Raw genomic sequence first — 17,738 nt, 5'->3', positions numbered from 1 at the left:
AACAGAAGAGTGAACGTTTCAGATAAAAAGAAAAGAAGAAGATATAAATGTATGTCAGTGCTGAGGAGAAGCAGATGTAAGAAACAAAGGCAGCCATTGTTTGGTCTGGAGATGCCTCACATGTTTCTAGGCCAGGGGCCCAGACTGAGCAGCTTACCTGTGCTTTGTGGCTCTGCAATAGAACGGGACAAAAACAGAACTGTCAGGCAGTACAAAAATATTATCATTTCCTAACATAACATATCTGCTCTAAAACTGGCAGTAGACTCAATCATATGAAAGGGAACAATAATCAGCATTGCTGGCCCTGGTTCAGACGAACATTTAGCCTTGCATGAGCTGGGCCTCAGGCCACCTGCCAAAGGGGACGCTACCTTGAGTCAAGTAACAAGGATGTGCCTTAGCCTGCCGCTGTCATCCTGTTAAAGATTTTATAAGGGTGGCTGGACATGAACAGTGACTGTAATATTTAATGTTGTTCCACTTGAGGGAGGGATGTATAAAGTCTTTCATTACATCTGCCACTAACATAGCATGACAGTTGTTTGTTTAAGGTATCAAAGGATGTTTCTGTAATTCATTGCACACAGCTTGTTATTTTGCCATGGGGTTTTATCCATAGTGCATGCTTATGCTTATTGAAAGGTTGGAACTCAAGCCAAGCATGTTGGACTTGATTGGTACTCATGTTACGACCTGGCAAGCCTAACAATAAAAAGGACAACTTGATGTGGCATTGCAATTACATTTCATGAAGGGCACATCATTGTTGTGTACCTGGATTTGAAGGGACACTTGTCAAATGTTGAATTAAGACTTGCCTGGATTGACTCCTCAGAGTTTAGCTAGGGTGCAACTTGGCTGGATTTGGGATTTGTTCCTTCGATTTAAGAATAATTTGGGACTTGTTATTCTTGACTTTACATTTAATTTGGCAGTTGACGAGCTTGATTTTGTACTTCCCTCAAGCTACATTGCATTTGATTTCGGACTTCTTATTTTGATTTTGGACTTGTTTCGCTTGATTTTTGACTTGCTAGGTTCAACATTGGGCTTCATTTTGGACCAAGTGCTCTTGATTTGGGACATGTTTGTCTTTATGAAAGCATTATTTGTCATTAACTTGAGACTTTGTGTTCATGACTTGCATGTATTTTGACTATTTGTTAGTCTTGACTTTGATACGACTTAAGACGTCATCGACTGGATGGTTGTTGGTCTTGACTGTCGACTTGGCTTGTAACTTGCTGGTCATGACTTGTACTCTGACACTGGTCTTAAGTTAGTTGTTACAGCCCATCAATTGGAACTTCCTGGTCTATGACTTGTTGATCTGTACTTGAAATACTCCACATGCTTTTTGTTTTTCTTGACCTACAATTTGTTGGTTTTGTTATAGGACTTTGTGGTCTTGACTGGATTTCTCTATCTGTTGACTGGAGACTTGGCTTGGACTTTCTGATATTTTATAAAGTCTTGCTGTTCTAAGCACACCAGCCTTGCTTCCATTGGACTTGAGTTGGGATTTTATTTGGATCTTATTGGTGTTGACTTGAACCTTGACTTGGGACTTTATGGTCTTCACTTTGGCCTTGACTTTGAACATTTTGGTCTTCACTTTGGAGTTCCTGGATGTATCTTTTTCCCTTATTTGAGACGTGTTTGTGAAAACTTGGAACAGAGTCTTTTAGTCTTTCTTTAGTCTATGAAAATGTTGGACTTCTGAGTCTAAACTGTAGATTTTGTGGCTTTGACCTGACAAACCTGCTTGGGACTTTAAAAAAACAATATTTTCCAACCAGTGAATCCACTTCTTATCAAAAGTAGTCATACCAAATAAAATGCTTCTTGAAGACGCAGCACATACAATGTTTCTGCCCACACTAGATCTTTAAAGAGTTAGAATATATATCCGCAATCATCCATACGGTTGAGTGACAGAATTTGAATCCATTACAAATGCTCAGAACATTGAATGAAGGTATATTGAACTAATGGGTTAACATTTTCAGCTTTAATGAGTCCTACTTTCATGCAAATTGCTCGCCTCGAAACAAGAAACACATTGACATTTTTCTCACTTGAGTCTGCTCTCTTTTAGTGCTGTCCAGAAGCCTGGAGGGGGAACAATTACTTTATTAAGGCTCCATTACATTTATTGGGGCAACACAAGCTTTTAATGTACATTCTTTATCCTGACACTTGCACAGAGTGTTTATACCCACATAATTAATCACGGGCATTACATTTTCAGAACAATTGGTGTTTGTTTGTGCATACCATAGTATGAATTTATCTTTAAAAGGGAATGTGTAAATGCTTATTTTACAGCTGAAGCAAATGGGACCAACAGTCTTCTCAAAACTTTGATTAAACACTTGTCATGATCTGCTTTAGTCTCTGAATCTGTACGTATGAATTATCTCTTTTGAGTTTAAACTCCTCATTTCTCTACTTCCAGTGATGAATTGCGGAAAGAGGCGCGTCAGTTGAAGAAGGACCTACAGGCCATAAAACAAAGAAAAGAAGAGGGTTTCAAACCTGTAGTGGAAGAAGTCAAGGAAGGTATGTGGGCAGATTTTCTATCCCCTTCATTTACTGATAGATGTTTATCACTGTTACCCATTACACTGTAAATTTATGGGTGGTTGATAATATACTGTACATGGATCTTGACAGGAAGTCTTTTACCGCAGAGCTCTAAGTGTGAACAAAGTTTCTAAGAGGGTGGTCTGTGCTGCATTCTCTGCTAATGGACACTAACACAGGCAACCCTCTGATTTTGTCAATTAGTAACAGACGTCTATTTTTCCCCCCAAAGGGTCTACATTTTTGTGTTAAAGCTCTCAGAAATGTGTGTGTGGGGAAATTGTTGAGTGGCTGCTATAGTTGCACATTGAATCCTGTTGTGTGTTTGTTAGTCTGCAGCTTTTTGATCGATGTTAAAATAAATAAAATCATAAATAAAACCCACCAAATCTCCTCCGGTCCTCACCACACCGATGTCTGTCATAACGCAGTCAATCTTCGGATATTTTTGCTGATGCTGACACAGATTTTTGAAAATTACTAAAGCCTCTGAGGCCGGAGGTTAGCATTGTGTAGTTGTGCAACAAAACAAAATTGTTCACGGGGGGTCCTGCAGTCTAACTGATGGATTACCACCAGACAAACCCTCCAAAAAAAAGAGCACCATGATGGGCTTTTATTGTTGCTCAAACATTGTTTTTGTCTGCACAAACACTGATGGTTTTATGTTTTATAACCCAGACAGTGATTTGTTCAAGATTTAAGGCAATTGAGAACAAAATACAATCACTGCATTGTACTGAAAGATTAACAAAGAATGTGTTGCTCTTAGTGATATCTGCATAGAGTTAAGCTGTTTAAGAAAACACACTAGGCAGAAATAATCTTTCCCTTAATAGATCCAGTTATAAAGTCAAGTGCTGAGTCATTAACGGCCCTACATTGTTTGACCTGAGTGGCATCTAGCCTGAGCTCCCCCATTATCTCAACTAAGTATTTCAACTCTGCCAGGAAACCTTTTGTTTTGTACTTCTCTTTGCAGCCAGAGGCAGGGCGTTGTTTTTAAGAGTTCTTCATTACATTTCTTTGTTGGAAGCAAAAGTTAATTCCATTAAATGGGATTCTTAGATGTCATGGGCCAATGGCCACTGCAGGGGAGACGGATATCAGCTGAGCTCAGATGCTGGAAATCTTCAAACCCAGCTCAACCTGCTGAGGAACACTGTGGCGAGGGCTCGTTTTATCTCGTCCCTGTTATGAAGCTGCACACACACACACACACACACACACACACACACACATTAAATCTCACATTGACACTGTCATCCCTTAAAGCTTAAATCATTCTCCTGGTTCTGCTCCGGCCTCTGTGAAGGTCAACCTTCTGGTCTCATCTCCCCCCACATGCTTCTAAAACTGGTCAGTGTTGGGATGGGCATCATGTAGGCTTCAGTGCTATCTTTGTCAGAGCTGCAACCAACAGTTAATCATCATCATTGATTTATTCGTCAATCACATGGTTTCTAAAGCCTTAAAGGGGTCATATGTTTTCGAACATATATTTGGGTAACCTGAGTGTCTACCAACCCACAAAATGTGAAATAAACACATCAAGTCCTTTGTTTGTGGTCTGCATAAGTCTTAGAACACAGAGAAAAATACTCTGTTTAAAATTTGCTCTCCTTGTGATGTCACAGTGGGAAAATACCGTCCCCTCCCCTGATATCTTCACCCATGGACTCCATCCCCAGCCTAAAGCAAAAGTTTTGCGCAGGTCCACCATTTTTATTCTCGCTAGCGAGGAGTGATGTCTACCCGGAAAACTCAGGGGATTCATTGCATTAAATTAAAATTTTAGCTCTGAAAGATTCAACAGTAGTTCCTCAAGCTTACAAACCTTAAGCTTGAGGAACTACATTAAACCTTAAGTAAATGTTAAAATCTAAATCTAAAGTAGCCCCTCTTTTTGGAAAAAAAAATCCACCCAATTTGCTCTTCAGTCTGTCCACAAATCTTAATAAAGACATGGTTTCCAGAAATATATAAAAACCTGTCAAGCCTTGTTGTCTGGATCACTGACTTCTCCATGACACTGTCCCTTAGTTCTTAATGTTAACTTTTATATATCTTCATTCTTTGGGTTAAGATGACTTAATTGATGAAAGTGACAGACTGATTTGGGTTTTTGATCAATTATCCCTTCAACCGAAAAACCTTTATTCTCAGAAGTCTTGAGGATTTGAATGTTTTTGTCTGGTCAAACCAACCAGACAAAAACAAGTGGTTGAGACGAAAACCATATGGTGTTATATGCCCCCTTTTCCCCCGTTTCCGATGTTTGTCTGCACTGTCAGCTGTCAAATACAAAGCAAAACACCACCAAAATAGCCTAAAGTAACGGTAATAATGTTGTTGATACAGTCTGAGTACAGATTTCTTGTCGGTGGAATATGAATCATTGCTTCCCAACAATTCTAACCAAAACCAGAGAAATCTTTATGGATTTAGTCAAAATGTTTTGACGCTGTTGTTTGTCATTCTCTGGTTTTGAGTAGACGTTAGAGTCCAATGGGATTTTTGTTTTCTTTGTTAGTAAGATACTTCAAACATCACATACAAAGCGCTCCTTTGCGTCCTTCCAATATGTCCCCCAAGTGTGAAGTTTTGAGACTGATTTATACTTGAAGTACAACAGCACAACCAATTGGTCAAATCCCCCCAAATTCGTCATGGCTATTCAGACAGCATATACACAGTTGTCCACCAAATGTTGTTCCAATGGCATAAACTGTTGATGAGCAATGACACTTTGTAACAAAAGCACTGCCAAAAGCATTTAAGGCAACTCTGAGGTTCGTCCATAGCAAACGGAGAATGAAGATCACAAAAGAGTAACGCAGAGTAACACGTCCTCCATAGTTTAAGTTTAATCTTATTTTAACAGATTCATCTGAACCCACATAATTCTGTTCCTGAGCCGTACAATGAAAAAGCTACAGGCCAAAACCTAAAGTTCACTCGTCATTGATGGGTACAGTTAGTCATTTACCTGTAAAAAGTATAGAAGCATGTTTTTGTTTTTACTGTACAGTACTTTCCCCCGAAAATTACATCTTATAAAGCGATGCATACATGCCAAATACAACCTCTGTCTGCTCTGAGGTGATCAAAATGACATTTGCATATAATAACTAAGATAATAACACACTTACTGGATAGTTTATTCAAATGTATGTAGGTAAAATGTGTAAAAAGTCTTTTATTATGCCTTGTCCAGATACATAAAATAAACAGAGAAGACACCAAATAGAGCTCTTGAATTGTCAGACCCAATAACGCCCAGTATCATGACAGTACATCACTTATATTAAAGCATGTTTCTGTAATTTGGGTTTTTTCTCAACAGCATTGTATGAAGGCCATTCTGAAACTACTGTCCTTTCAATACGGCCATAAGTTATTCCAAGTAGATATGTTACAGGTTATGCCTGATTGTTTGTTTATTATACTTGTTCAGTATATAAGTGTTACAGCAGTGGTAATTTAAACTAACACCTACTATATCTATGACTAAATGATGTGATGTGAGATTTTGTTCAATATGGCGCCAACGATATGAAATGTGATACATGAACAGATATCGAAGAGTGTTAAGAGTTTATAGTTCTTATACTGAAGTGCAAGACAACAAATAAGCTATAACTTACAGTTTCTCTGTCGCTCTGCAGTTCTTCAGATTTTTTCACAACACCTGTGTTTGCAACATTTCCCTCCTGAATCCAAAACCAATCAAAGAAGCAGGTTTTTTTCTTGACTAAATTAGCACCAATGTATCCGAGGGTAGAGAAAAGATAGTTAAAAGTTCATCTGATAGAATCAAAATGGTTAAAAGCAAGGCCAGTAATGCCCAAGCCACCATCTGACACGTAAATTGTACACATAATGGGTATTTTCGTTTATCAAGAATGCTGACTTAGCGATAATTATAAAATTAAAACTTCAGTGTGGATCCCTTTTTGAAACAAGATTTACGTGTGATCGGGATTTGCATATTTTTTTGTCTACACGCTACACATTTTGACAGCTGTTGGGAAAGTTTATTTATTACTGGACGCTTCTGAAGCAGTCTTTGTTATTGCATAATCCAAAGATGGATAGCTGGGGTTGACCTCAAAGTACCAACTGACAAAATCATATTTGATGTGTTTTTGATTGATGATCGGCGGTAATTCCTCGCAGCTCAACTGTTGATTGTTTAACAGAGAAGAGGAACCTTTTATCCTATAAAAAAGAGGCGTTTGTCGACCTCAACAGTCCTCGGTTGCTACAGCATCGGCGCCTTGATTTGTTGCTCTCCTGAGCCAGGAGACAGGAGGGGGGGGGGGGGGGGGGGGAGGAATGTAGTTAGAAAGGCCATCAAACTCAAAGATAGTAGTTAGTGACAACAGCTGGAGAAGGTGATGTGTGTTCCTCGTGTAGGACCTCGGGGCATCATCAGTCAGCATCCAGCATGACACAGGCAGCAGCAAGATGCAGAGCAGGAGAGGTGACTGTGGGGAGAGAAGGGTGGGGGGGGGTGGGGGGAGATCACTTGTTGGTCTCATAAATCAGGAGAAAAAAGGTTTAGCCCCCCGAGCAGCAGAGCACATTTCCATGTTGACACCGCGGGAAGTGAGGAGAGTGTGGCATTAAGATTTCCAGGTAATGTTTTGCTTTGAATTCACAGCCTTGAAATAATTGCACACTTTTCTTAAACTGAAAGTCAAGAAAAGTGGTCCTCTCGGGGGCTTGAAATCATTGGTTATCTTTCTCCTGACCTCGAAGTATTTTATCTTTAATTTAATTCTTCTTGAATTGAGTCTGCCAAGAGCTTCCAATATAAAGGCAAATAAATAAAACACCTCATTAAGGATTTACCATTTGTGTTTTGTATTTCGGTTTCTTCATTGATATCATTGACTTTATATTAATATGAATGACGCATATGGGCGCGGGAGAATGGCGTCCTACCCCGTCCACTAACAAAAACACCAATTAACCGAGAGATGAAATGGCAAAGATCCCTCATGTCAGCACAGTTCCAAGGTATGGTTTAGTAAATATATCACTCAGGTGTTAGTGTTTGTAACGTTTCCTCTTGCCATTCTTTCCCTACTCTGCTAATCCAGTAAAATACGAACCTAATAGCCTTATTTTCATCTGTTAACATGGAGGAGGCGGAGCTTGTGACCTATGCTGCAGTCAGTCAGTCCAAAGGTTTTGGCTTCTCCTTTGCAGAGCTGTCGTATCGTCCATCTTTGATTGGCATGGAGAAGAAATTGTAAACTTAATGACCATTTAACTGACTGTCACCAGATGAGTGTGGGTGTGTTATTTCCTTCTGACAGGTCTTTCTCTGTTTTTTATGATTTCACGGCATCTGTCATGCATATTTTAAAAGTAGATTTTGGACACAAAGTACGACTACTGCTCATGAAAAAGGGATATATTAATAAATACACTTGACACATTACAGCAGCTTTTACTGAATGACAGACCGTAAACTTCAGTGTTTTCTTAGTTACATCATTTATTTGGTGCACCTGAATGTGCCACAGCATCCTGTCAGAAGTGGCAAGATGTGTGTGTGTGTGTGTGTGTGTCTGTGACATCACATTTTGTTGTGGAAAATAAAGCTCTGCAGCAGCCAGCAGACTGTACACACTGTCTGCTGCTCTGTGACTTCACAGCCCGGCCGTCTGAGCTGAGACCTTCAGAAGCAAATTAACTACATGAGACACCGACGTCTCTCACTTCACACATTCAGCAAAGGTGGATCGTTCAGGGGAGAAAATATTCCCAACATTCCTGTCAGTTCTGCAGGTTGACTCTCTTTCTACATTTGATAAAACACACAGACGATACCTCTTTAGTTCTTTCCGACACAGCTGTAGTGATAAGTTCAACACTTTTGGCACTTTACCAAAGAAACCATCAACTACATGCTGATGCTGATCGCTAATGCTGTTGTTGCATTTTAACTTCTGCAGCAAGGCAAGGCCGGTTTATTTAAAGCAACAGACCAAAACCAATCGGAGCATTGAAAACATTATCAAGCAGAAATACAGAATATATTCATATCTAAGCCCAACAACCGTAGATTTGAGCGAATTGTGAATTGTTGAACTCAAACAACACCTCTGCTTAGGCCAAAGTCTTATCCCGAGGTCACTTTCTAACATGCAAATATTACAAGCACTCATGCAATTATTAAATCTTGCATGCATTGTTGTGTTAGCAGGCTAATGTTAGCACACTTAAGTTAGCTCGTAGCTTCATATTGCACATGAATTAACTGACTGTGATTTAAACACACTTACATGACATCCAAATAAGCAGCGAGTGTATTATTCTTCTTTTCTCTAGTCCTTGATTAAAACAGGTCATCAAAATCATGATGTAAACACAGCTCTGACAACAACACAGCTGGCAGGACTCACACTTCTCGCTCATTGTAGACATGACCGTCTACATTTACAGAGGATGTTCTTGATTTATGCTGTATTTGTGTGTAAAATGTTGCACATTCTTACTTTAATCTGCTCTGTGCACCAGCTCACATTGTGCAGGTCTAATACTGAGAATCAGAATCAGAATCGGGGTTTATTGCCAAGTACATTTACACATATAAGGAATTTGACTTGGTGTTTTGGTGCAAAACAATTAACAAGGAAATAAAGCAGAACTAGCAACAACTTAAATAATACAGTATAAGAAGCTATTACAATATATAAAATAGAATTTAAAGATGTAAAATATAAAAAATAAACATAAAAAACACAAAATGTACAAAAGGTGCAAAGATGCTGTATGAGCCCTGACAGGAAATGACATCATCAGATAATAAAATAAAGCCGTGTGACCAAAGCTTCCTCTAAAAACGTAAAGAAAATACAATAAGGGCTACACACACATTAAAGTTTATTAAAAAAAAGGGCCAAACTATGAATGGTACTGGGTTGTAATCTTCATATATTAAAACAAAACTCCAAAAATATGACACAAACTGAGAACATACTTGTAAAGATGAGCCATGACAAATATTTCTGTAACACCAGCTTAATTACTTTTTTTTGTTTTTTTCCCCTCCTGCAACCAGAGGGCACATGTGCTCTCGTCTTCTGAGGATTAAAGAGGTCTTTCCCGCCCGGGAGCGATCAATTACATAAGGTTTTGGGTATAAGGTAGCCGTCGGAATTTAGGTCATCTCTGAGAGAGATAAAGCGAGAGGTTAGTAGGTTGGAGCTCTCCTCCACTACATCTTAGTGAGGGGTTGGCAGAAGTGTGGATTCACGCAGAGAGCATGTCAGTGTGAGGTGACAGGGACTGCCCTGTGTTGCCTCATCTCCTCACCTTTTTCTTATTATCATGTTCTCGGATCAACAACGGCGGCAACTGTCACAGCTTGACAAGCGCCGCTCGCTTTTCTCTCTGATCCCGTTCTGCTAATTTCATCTGTCATGTGCCAGAGAGCATCATGGGAAGCGGTGGTATTACTTCTCTTGAGATGTTGTGAACTTGGGATTTTTTTTTAACTGTTCTTAATCTGTTTTTCTTCAGATAGCTTCTGCATTAGTGTTCATTATTTATTTATTTTTTTGTATTTAAGTTGTGCGCAGTGGATTTTTTTGTGCTCATACATATTTTTATTTTTTGTTCAATGCAAGAAAAATTAAAAACAATGGAAAATAAGAAGAAAACTACTAGAAATCTGCCGAGGTGTTGATCATAAGTGGAGTCAGATCTGCTCCAGGACTTCATACTCCTCAGCTTCTTCTGTTCACCAAGTTTCATAAAAATCTGGCAGGCAACTTTTCCCATCATACAACTGACAAACAAACAAACAAACAAACTGCTCTTAAAAAATACGACCTCATGACAAGTGACTGTTTTTCAGGCCAGGAAGTGGTTAGGAGTGACCAGATTCTTAGAGGAAATATTTCAAAGTTGATCATGTGTGATGTTCTCTTTTGTCTCCTCCAGAGAAAAAGCCGTCCAGTGAGGCCGTCTCCGAGTATCTGGAGGGTCGAAAGAAGTATGAAGAGGTCAGGAAACAGAAGAAGAAAAAGGGCTCGAAGACGAGGGAAGAACAGGTAAAAGATTACAATCATTTCAAATCCTTGACGGGTAGTTGTTGTACTCTTGAATCTCATCCTGTAAACTATCTTATTTATGTCTGTGCTCTTTGCTAGACTCTGGCCCTCCTCAATCGATTCAAGTCCAAGCTGTCGTCGGCCATCACTGACGCTCCAGAGGAGGAAGCGGCGGAGGAGGAGCTGGCCGAGGATGACGACAAAGGATGGTCAGTGAACTTGACCAAAACTTTAATTAATTTTTTTTAATTGATCTCACGGCAACTGATACAGAGAACAAGAGTGAGAACAACAGGCTCATTTGGTACAGTATACAGTAAGACATCTTTAAGAACAACACTGTGGGAAATCAAGAAGGGAATAACACATCACCTGTTCTCACTAATCAAATTACACCAAGGGCACTTGGAATGCCCTTGGAATGAAAAAGGGGCAGGTATTATAAGTTTTCTTCTTCCTGCTCCTGTTTGCTCATGAACAGTGTTTCAGTGTTATGAGAAAATATTTTTGTAGTGTATTATTGTGTTGAAATCAGACACTGAAATGAGCAAATAAATCAAATATGAAAAAAAAAAAAAAAAAAAAAGAAATCAAATATGAAAAATCATTATTATTATTGCAAATTTCTGCTTTCACTTCATCTTTATTGGCCAGGTACGGGTTTCATTCTGTTACATACAAGAATTAGAAATTAAACTTAAGCTACTAAACTAATATATACAAGCCGACTTAACACGGCAGTGCAGTGGTGAGGAGTGCAACAGACGCTGTATTCAACAGGACAGTAAATTATGTAACAGATGGGTTAATAGTCATGAGGTAGATAGTTTATGTAGTATTTACATTAAAACAGTCAGTTCATGACAAATGAGGGAATGATGATTACATGTGTGTCCATAAAGTGAAGGGAAATCATTATTTTTACAGGCACACTGGATGTTTTTTTGTCTGTCACAGGTGATAGTTCTGACGCTCTCTGAGTTCATCCGAGTAACGAGCTGTTGGAAGAAATTGATCTTTTGTGTGACTGTTTAGGATTTCACTTCATTGCTTACTGAAAAGAAACTCCACTATAGTGAACACCCGTTAAGGGCGGAGCAGCAAAAAGACATTAAATAAACAGTCTGGGATACAGTGCTTAAAGAAACTAGCTTTCTGAGAGCAGTAAATGAACATGCTTAAAAATATAATCAATATCTATGTATTTAGATTGTTTTTCCTAAAATTAGATGAATAAGGTATAGTATGGTATCGCCTTGCTTTCGATCCAGCAGTACGGGAGGTTTCTCACTATAGGAGCAGCGCTGACCATGACGGTAATACATTTACCAACACACTATGAATACAGGATCCCTGAAAAGAAGAAGTGAGAAAGCTGCAGTGCTAGAAGTCTTGCTCCACCTAAAAAGCGTGCCCTTATTCTCTGTTGTATAAATTGTCATCAGCTCTATCAGCTCTGAGCAGCACGTGAGCACCGCCGTCCCCGAGCTCGCCTGGAGAGCTCAAGAAGCAGTTTGGCAAACAACTCTGTTTTGTGGACGGTGAAGTTCGAGCATGACCAGCTGGCACCAGAAGACCGTTTTCATTAGCCCTCTGCTGGGTTTTCGCTCGTGTTATTCCCATTGATACCCTTCGCGGTGAACACTGGACTGTAAAAAGAAACCATTCATTATAATAGTAAGAGTTGGAATGACTTGGAACAGCAGCGTGCAGAAAGGTCTGTCTTTTGTAGCAGGAGGGATGAAAACTGACCTTTTGTCGGATGCATAGCTTCGCTTCATGGTTCTGATAAATGTGTGTGAAAGTTCAACTCTTGTGTATGCATGATGTGTGTGTGTATGTGTGTGTGTCGGGATTTCAACCGCCAGATTGGCCATCAGGAAATCAGGCCTGACGCTGTGTTTTCCTCTCATATTCTGTTTTTCACCAAAGATCTCCGAGACTGACGACACTGAGTACAGGGTTTGAAATGAATACCATGTGTTTAAAATGTGAGCAAAGTGTCCGCGTGTGAGAGATTTACAATAACAAAATCTGTAGTTGCTATTAGTCTCGAGGAGCCCCCTTGAAGTGCAGCCTGTCTGTGTGTGTGTGTCTGTGTGTGTGTAGGGGCCCTAATGAATTTGAGAGAAGCCTGCCTCAGCTGCAGACACCTCACTGTGCCGCCCCCGCCAGGTAGGCGAGGAGGAGGAGGAGGGAGGGAGGGGCCGCGTCAGTAGCATAGCAGTCCTAGAAAAACACCAGTGGGAAGTCTGTGCCACTCTAGCGCTGTGAACAGAATGTGGGTTACAACAGGTCAGACATTGGAAGTCAAGTCTGGGCCAGAGTAGGTAAACTATTCCATCTGTCTGTGTCCACAAACTCTCCCTCCTCCTCCTCCTCCTCCTCCTCCTCCTCCTCTCAGGCCACACTCTCTCCATCCCTCCTCTCCTCCTTATTTCCCAGCCCCCTTTTACTCCAGCAAAAGAAAAATAAATGCAGCAGAGGCTTCTGTAGCAGCACAGAGTGGTTTTGATAAGTCCAGAACGCCGGGTTTCCACATGGCTGTACGGCCGGGCGGGCTGTCATCACCGCGACTGCTAGACAAATTATCAGAGGCGGGCCGGCTCACCCTGCAGGAGTCCTCAAGGGGTCCGCCGGAGTCTAGCCATGACATTCTAGATGAGCTGTCACAACTCCCGCCGATTTCAAATGAACACCGGAGGAAGGCAGCGCAACACTGTAACACTCAGCCAGGGGGAGTGAGCAGACACACACCACATGCTACACGCAGCAAGAACACAGCAGAGAATGTTCAGTTTCTGTGTTTAGGTCTAGACACTTTGTGTGAGCATGAGCATGATGTACACACACAGACTTACACAACACATGGTTGTGTAAATGTTTTGTTCAGGAGCCGATAAGACAGATCTGTTGATCATCAGCTTTAAAGGGAAAGTTTAAAGAGTGTGACATAAGGCAGAGGAAGTGAGTTAGCTCAGGCGTTTAGACTAGGGCTGGTCTATGTGGGCTAAAAAAAAAAACCTTTTTTAGGTGATTGGTGATACACAATATATACAGAATTTTGTTTTCTGTGAATTTGTGCTGTTACTAAGCTCTGCCGTCATAACGTCTTTGTACATTCATATTTATTCAGCGACGGTGTAATATTGGTGTCCCAGTCTGTAAATTCACATTGCATTTCACCGTTGCAGAAGCATGGCACAGCAGGAGCTCCACATATACACACAGACAGACATGCACGCACACACAACGCTGCGCTCCCCCGCTGGCTCTGCTGAAACCACCTTGCCACTGTAACGCCTCCATGACATTCAGGTTCACATCACAGGGGTTGTACATATTGCGGCTTGAAATGGCATTCTGAAGAGGGCTAAAAACAATTCTGAGAGTAATCCACATGGGCCAAATGCCAAATATCATTCAGGCACTTTAATTGACAGCCTGCTGCACAGTGTCAACATGTGCATGAAAAATGACATAAATAAGAAATAATATATCTTTTTTAATGCTTCTTAAATAAAATGAAATGAAAACAGTTCCCCTTCCTGCAGAACAGAATACACACAGCTGTGCATTCAGTGCAGGTGCTCTTTGAGTTTGTCTCAGAGAGAGAGAGAGAGAGAGAGAGAGAGGTGGAGCAGAGTGAAGAGGGACAGACAGAGAGAAGAGAAATAGGCGAACTGGCAGCTCTATGGAAGAAAACAATAAAGATTTTTAACATAAATATATCAATATAAATCATTTAGTCTTACCCTTTATCTCTTTTGAAAATATATCACCTAGCCCTAGTTAAGACTGACACATTTTTATTCAAAAAAGAAACACATTAAAAACAAATTTATGTTAAACAAGTGTATAAGGAAAAGCTCAGTGGCTTTATTTTTTGGGCCAAATTCTACCTGACTACTCCTTCGCTTCGATCTCTGGCTGGATTCAAATTGGTGATGTTTTAAAATCATGAAAAAAAAAATGTAAAAATTGGTTTGAGTAGCTCACAAAGCCCAAAACTTCACAGATATTCCACTCTCTGTACTCTCCAAAAAAACATTTAGAAACAAGTTCAAAGTTAAATAATCTAATCAAATTCATCCCAGCACTTTGTCCCGCCTTCTATCACCTGATTGGTTCTGTCTTGTTCAGTAGGACACGGCAGTCAGATACTCTTGAAGTTCTGCTTCATGGGGACTTTAACAGGGCTGTGATAAATATATTGTGCTCAATTTTGATTTCTTATTTTGAGGCAAATCAACAAGTCTGAATTTTAATTTCAATTCGATGGACAGGGAAATTAGTTGCGTGGACCATCCCTACTTCTGACACTGAAGTCCTACACTTATAGATTTTGTGTTTTTATGCAGAATCTGTAGAGATTAGATCGATCAGACTCCCAGGTTGGCCTACAAAAATACCACATTCCTGGTGCTTTATCTTTAATCGTTAAACAAACTCCTCTGTGAACTGATGTTACCATGTGATGATGGTGATCCTGCAAAAATTCTGAGAAAGCAAAGATATAAAGATTCATCCTATGGGGACCATGAATACCTGTTCATGTTTAATGAGAAATCCATCCACTAGTTAAGATATTTCATGTTTACATGAGTCTCATATTTTGTTGGATTTCATGAATTCTCCACTCAGACATGAACGTGGGTGGATCGTTTTGCCTGTAGTAGCGTGGCTATAAATGGATCCTTGTAATTGATTAGCGACTCCTGCTTCAATGTTTAGATTCACAGATGGCATCCATCAAGCAGCCGGAGAAATGTGTTTATTTGTGAAGTGCCAGACACTGATATCTCCTGTGAGGAAAGTCCTGATTCTTTAATCTGTCTTTGGGGGGAGAGGAACTGATGGGGGAAATGAAAGACACATGGGCGTCTGTCCTCTGGGGACCAGAGGGAGCTTTCTGTCAGGACTTTCAAACAGCTAAAGAAGGAGCGTCATACTGTACTTAAACTGCTAATAAAATCGTACTTTTTACTCATCGAAGCTCTTTAAATATGATGATTCAAGCAGTTTGAATACTCACAGACCAGGCTCAGGTGATGTTTTCACCATGTTGTCTGTCTGCTGCTGGGTCTAAAACATTAAAAAAGGCTTAAAATGTGCATTAAGAACACTTTGTGTTAACAGCGCTGTGATATACTGGCCTCCAACAGAACTAACACAGATTATTTGGAAACATTCAGGTGTAGTCTGAACGATCAAATCTCAGCAAATCTCTTGAATAAACTTACTGTGTGCTTTGTTTGTATAATATTTGACTAAATGCTTCTTCAATTTAAAATTGTACACCTGAGTATTTAAAAAAGTAGACGCTTTACAAAAGAGCATATGGGCATATGCTGAATTTTTCCTTTGTATTCCTCGTGTTCCTGTTTTCCACACTTCCTTACTGCTGAGGTGGCGGTCGGAGCAGGCCGTGCATGAATGAGGACGGCAGCTGTTTTGGGGATGGTGGTGGCTGGGCATCGGGCGGTGGTTGAGGGACATCGCGGTCCGCTGGTAGTGGCTAGGCGTCAGGGACGTCGGGTGGTTAAAGCATGCTGATGCATGACTGCACATCAGTCAAACTTTTGGTCTATTTTCTGTTTTATTAGAACCTTTTTACAGCTCAAACGTAGACATATTTTTATTGTTTCTGTCACAGTGATAATGATGATCTTCATGATTAGCTGCTTAAAATACTACTTGAATTGTGTATACTACATGTATTTCTTCGTCCTCATATCATAATCAAACAGCTTAAACTCAAACGTTCCAGCCTGTTGGTCGGAGTCCAACTGATCTGTGATTTAGTGGATCCTCTCACAGCTCCTCTTTGAACTCTCTCCGCCTCTCTCCGTCTGATTTAGGATGGCCCATGTTCTGCAGTTTGATGAGCAATCCAGAAAAGTCAAGGATGCCAACATGCAGGACGAGGACACTTTCGAGATCTACGATCCACGCAACCCCGTCAACAAACGGAGGAGAGAGGAGAGCAAGAAGATCATGAAGGAGAAGAAGGCCAAGAGGTGAGGTCCTGACTAAGCCAAACGACTTTCAAAGAAAACTGGTCCTCCAGCATCCTGCCCGTCCACTGGAACATCTGGACCGTGATGCTGACCAAACGCTCTCTGTAATCTGTGATGGAAGGGCTTCCTCTCTTAAAAACAGCTGCACCCGGACGACGCTCACTTACTCATCGGGCCTCATAGTAATGCTTGAGGTCATGATTTCATTACATGTAACGTTGTTAACTTTTATATCCCATTCTTCTTCTGTAAATGTTTAAATGGGAGCATTAGACTTTGCCAGAGAAATAAATAACATTTGTTAGCTGCCTGAAATGATTCTGTTTGTTCACTAGTCAGCGGCCACTTTATAAGGGACACCTGTACAATCCAGAACAACGGCTCTGCACTAATAACTCCCTTTACAAAGCTCACTGGTCTAGGTTTTTGATAACATTGTCAGAAAGTATTAGCTCTTATCTCTTTATTGATTTTGTTCTGTGCAAGTTTAAGTTGTGTTTTTACCACAAAAATGTAACTGATTAACTGCTGTGGAAGTTGAAGTCTTTGTTGACAGATTAAAAGAAGACAAAGTTAAGGATTTCATCAACTGTCCCCATCTGATGATACGATATGATGATAAGGATAATATTACAATACGGTTGTTCTGCTGGAGTTGAGTGCAGGACAATCATAATATCTTTTTGACGAAAGACAATAGGCATATCAGCATTTTGTCTAACCTCCAATCCCCTTGTACTCTGGGAAAGCATGATGGGGCCGTTTCCACTATTTTCTGAGATCATAAACCAAACAGTTTCTTCATGGAACAATCGTGGAAATTAGTTTATTGGCTGTTTCTCTTAAGAACAGAAATCTTATAACTTCAGTAAAGGATATAAAAGCATCAGAGCACAAATTCATGTTCTAGTTAAGTTATTTAATTCAGCCATTATGTTTCTGAGGTTACAAATATGCTTGAATAATAATATTCTATTAGAAACCCTTGATTTCTGACATGATCCGGTATTTATCTACAGTCACGTTCAGGTAGGCTATACCAGAAGTCCTTCAGTGA

General features: G+C 40.2%; 1 protein-coding gene across 1 annotated transcript in view; it reads left to right on the top strand.

Annotated features, from left to right (window-relative positions):
* Positions 1-17,258, top strand: part of cwc27 (CWC27 spliceosome associated cyclophilin) — a 29,511-nt gene extending 12,253 nt beyond the window's left edge. The window contains exons 11-14 of the mRNA XM_020648686.3: positions 2,462-2,565; positions 10,552-10,661; positions 10,761-10,870; positions 16,523-17,258. Coding sequence (XP_020504342.1) covers positions 2,462-2,565; positions 10,552-10,661; positions 10,761-10,870; positions 16,523-16,685 — 487 coding nt within the window. The 3' untranslated portion in view covers positions 16,686-17,258. The remainder of the gene's footprint in view (positions 1-2,461; positions 2,566-10,551; positions 10,662-10,760; positions 10,871-16,522) is intronic.
* Positions 17,259-17,738: the final 480 nt, after the last annotated feature.

Source organism: Labrus bergylta, chromosome 17 (genome assembly GCF_963930695.1).
Source record: "Labrus bergylta chromosome 17, fLabBer1.1, whole genome shotgun sequence".
Classification (NCBI taxonomy): Eukaryota; Metazoa; Chordata; class Actinopteri; order Labriformes; family Labridae; genus Labrus; species Labrus bergylta.
This window is presented reverse-complemented; position numbering and strand designations above follow the sequence as displayed.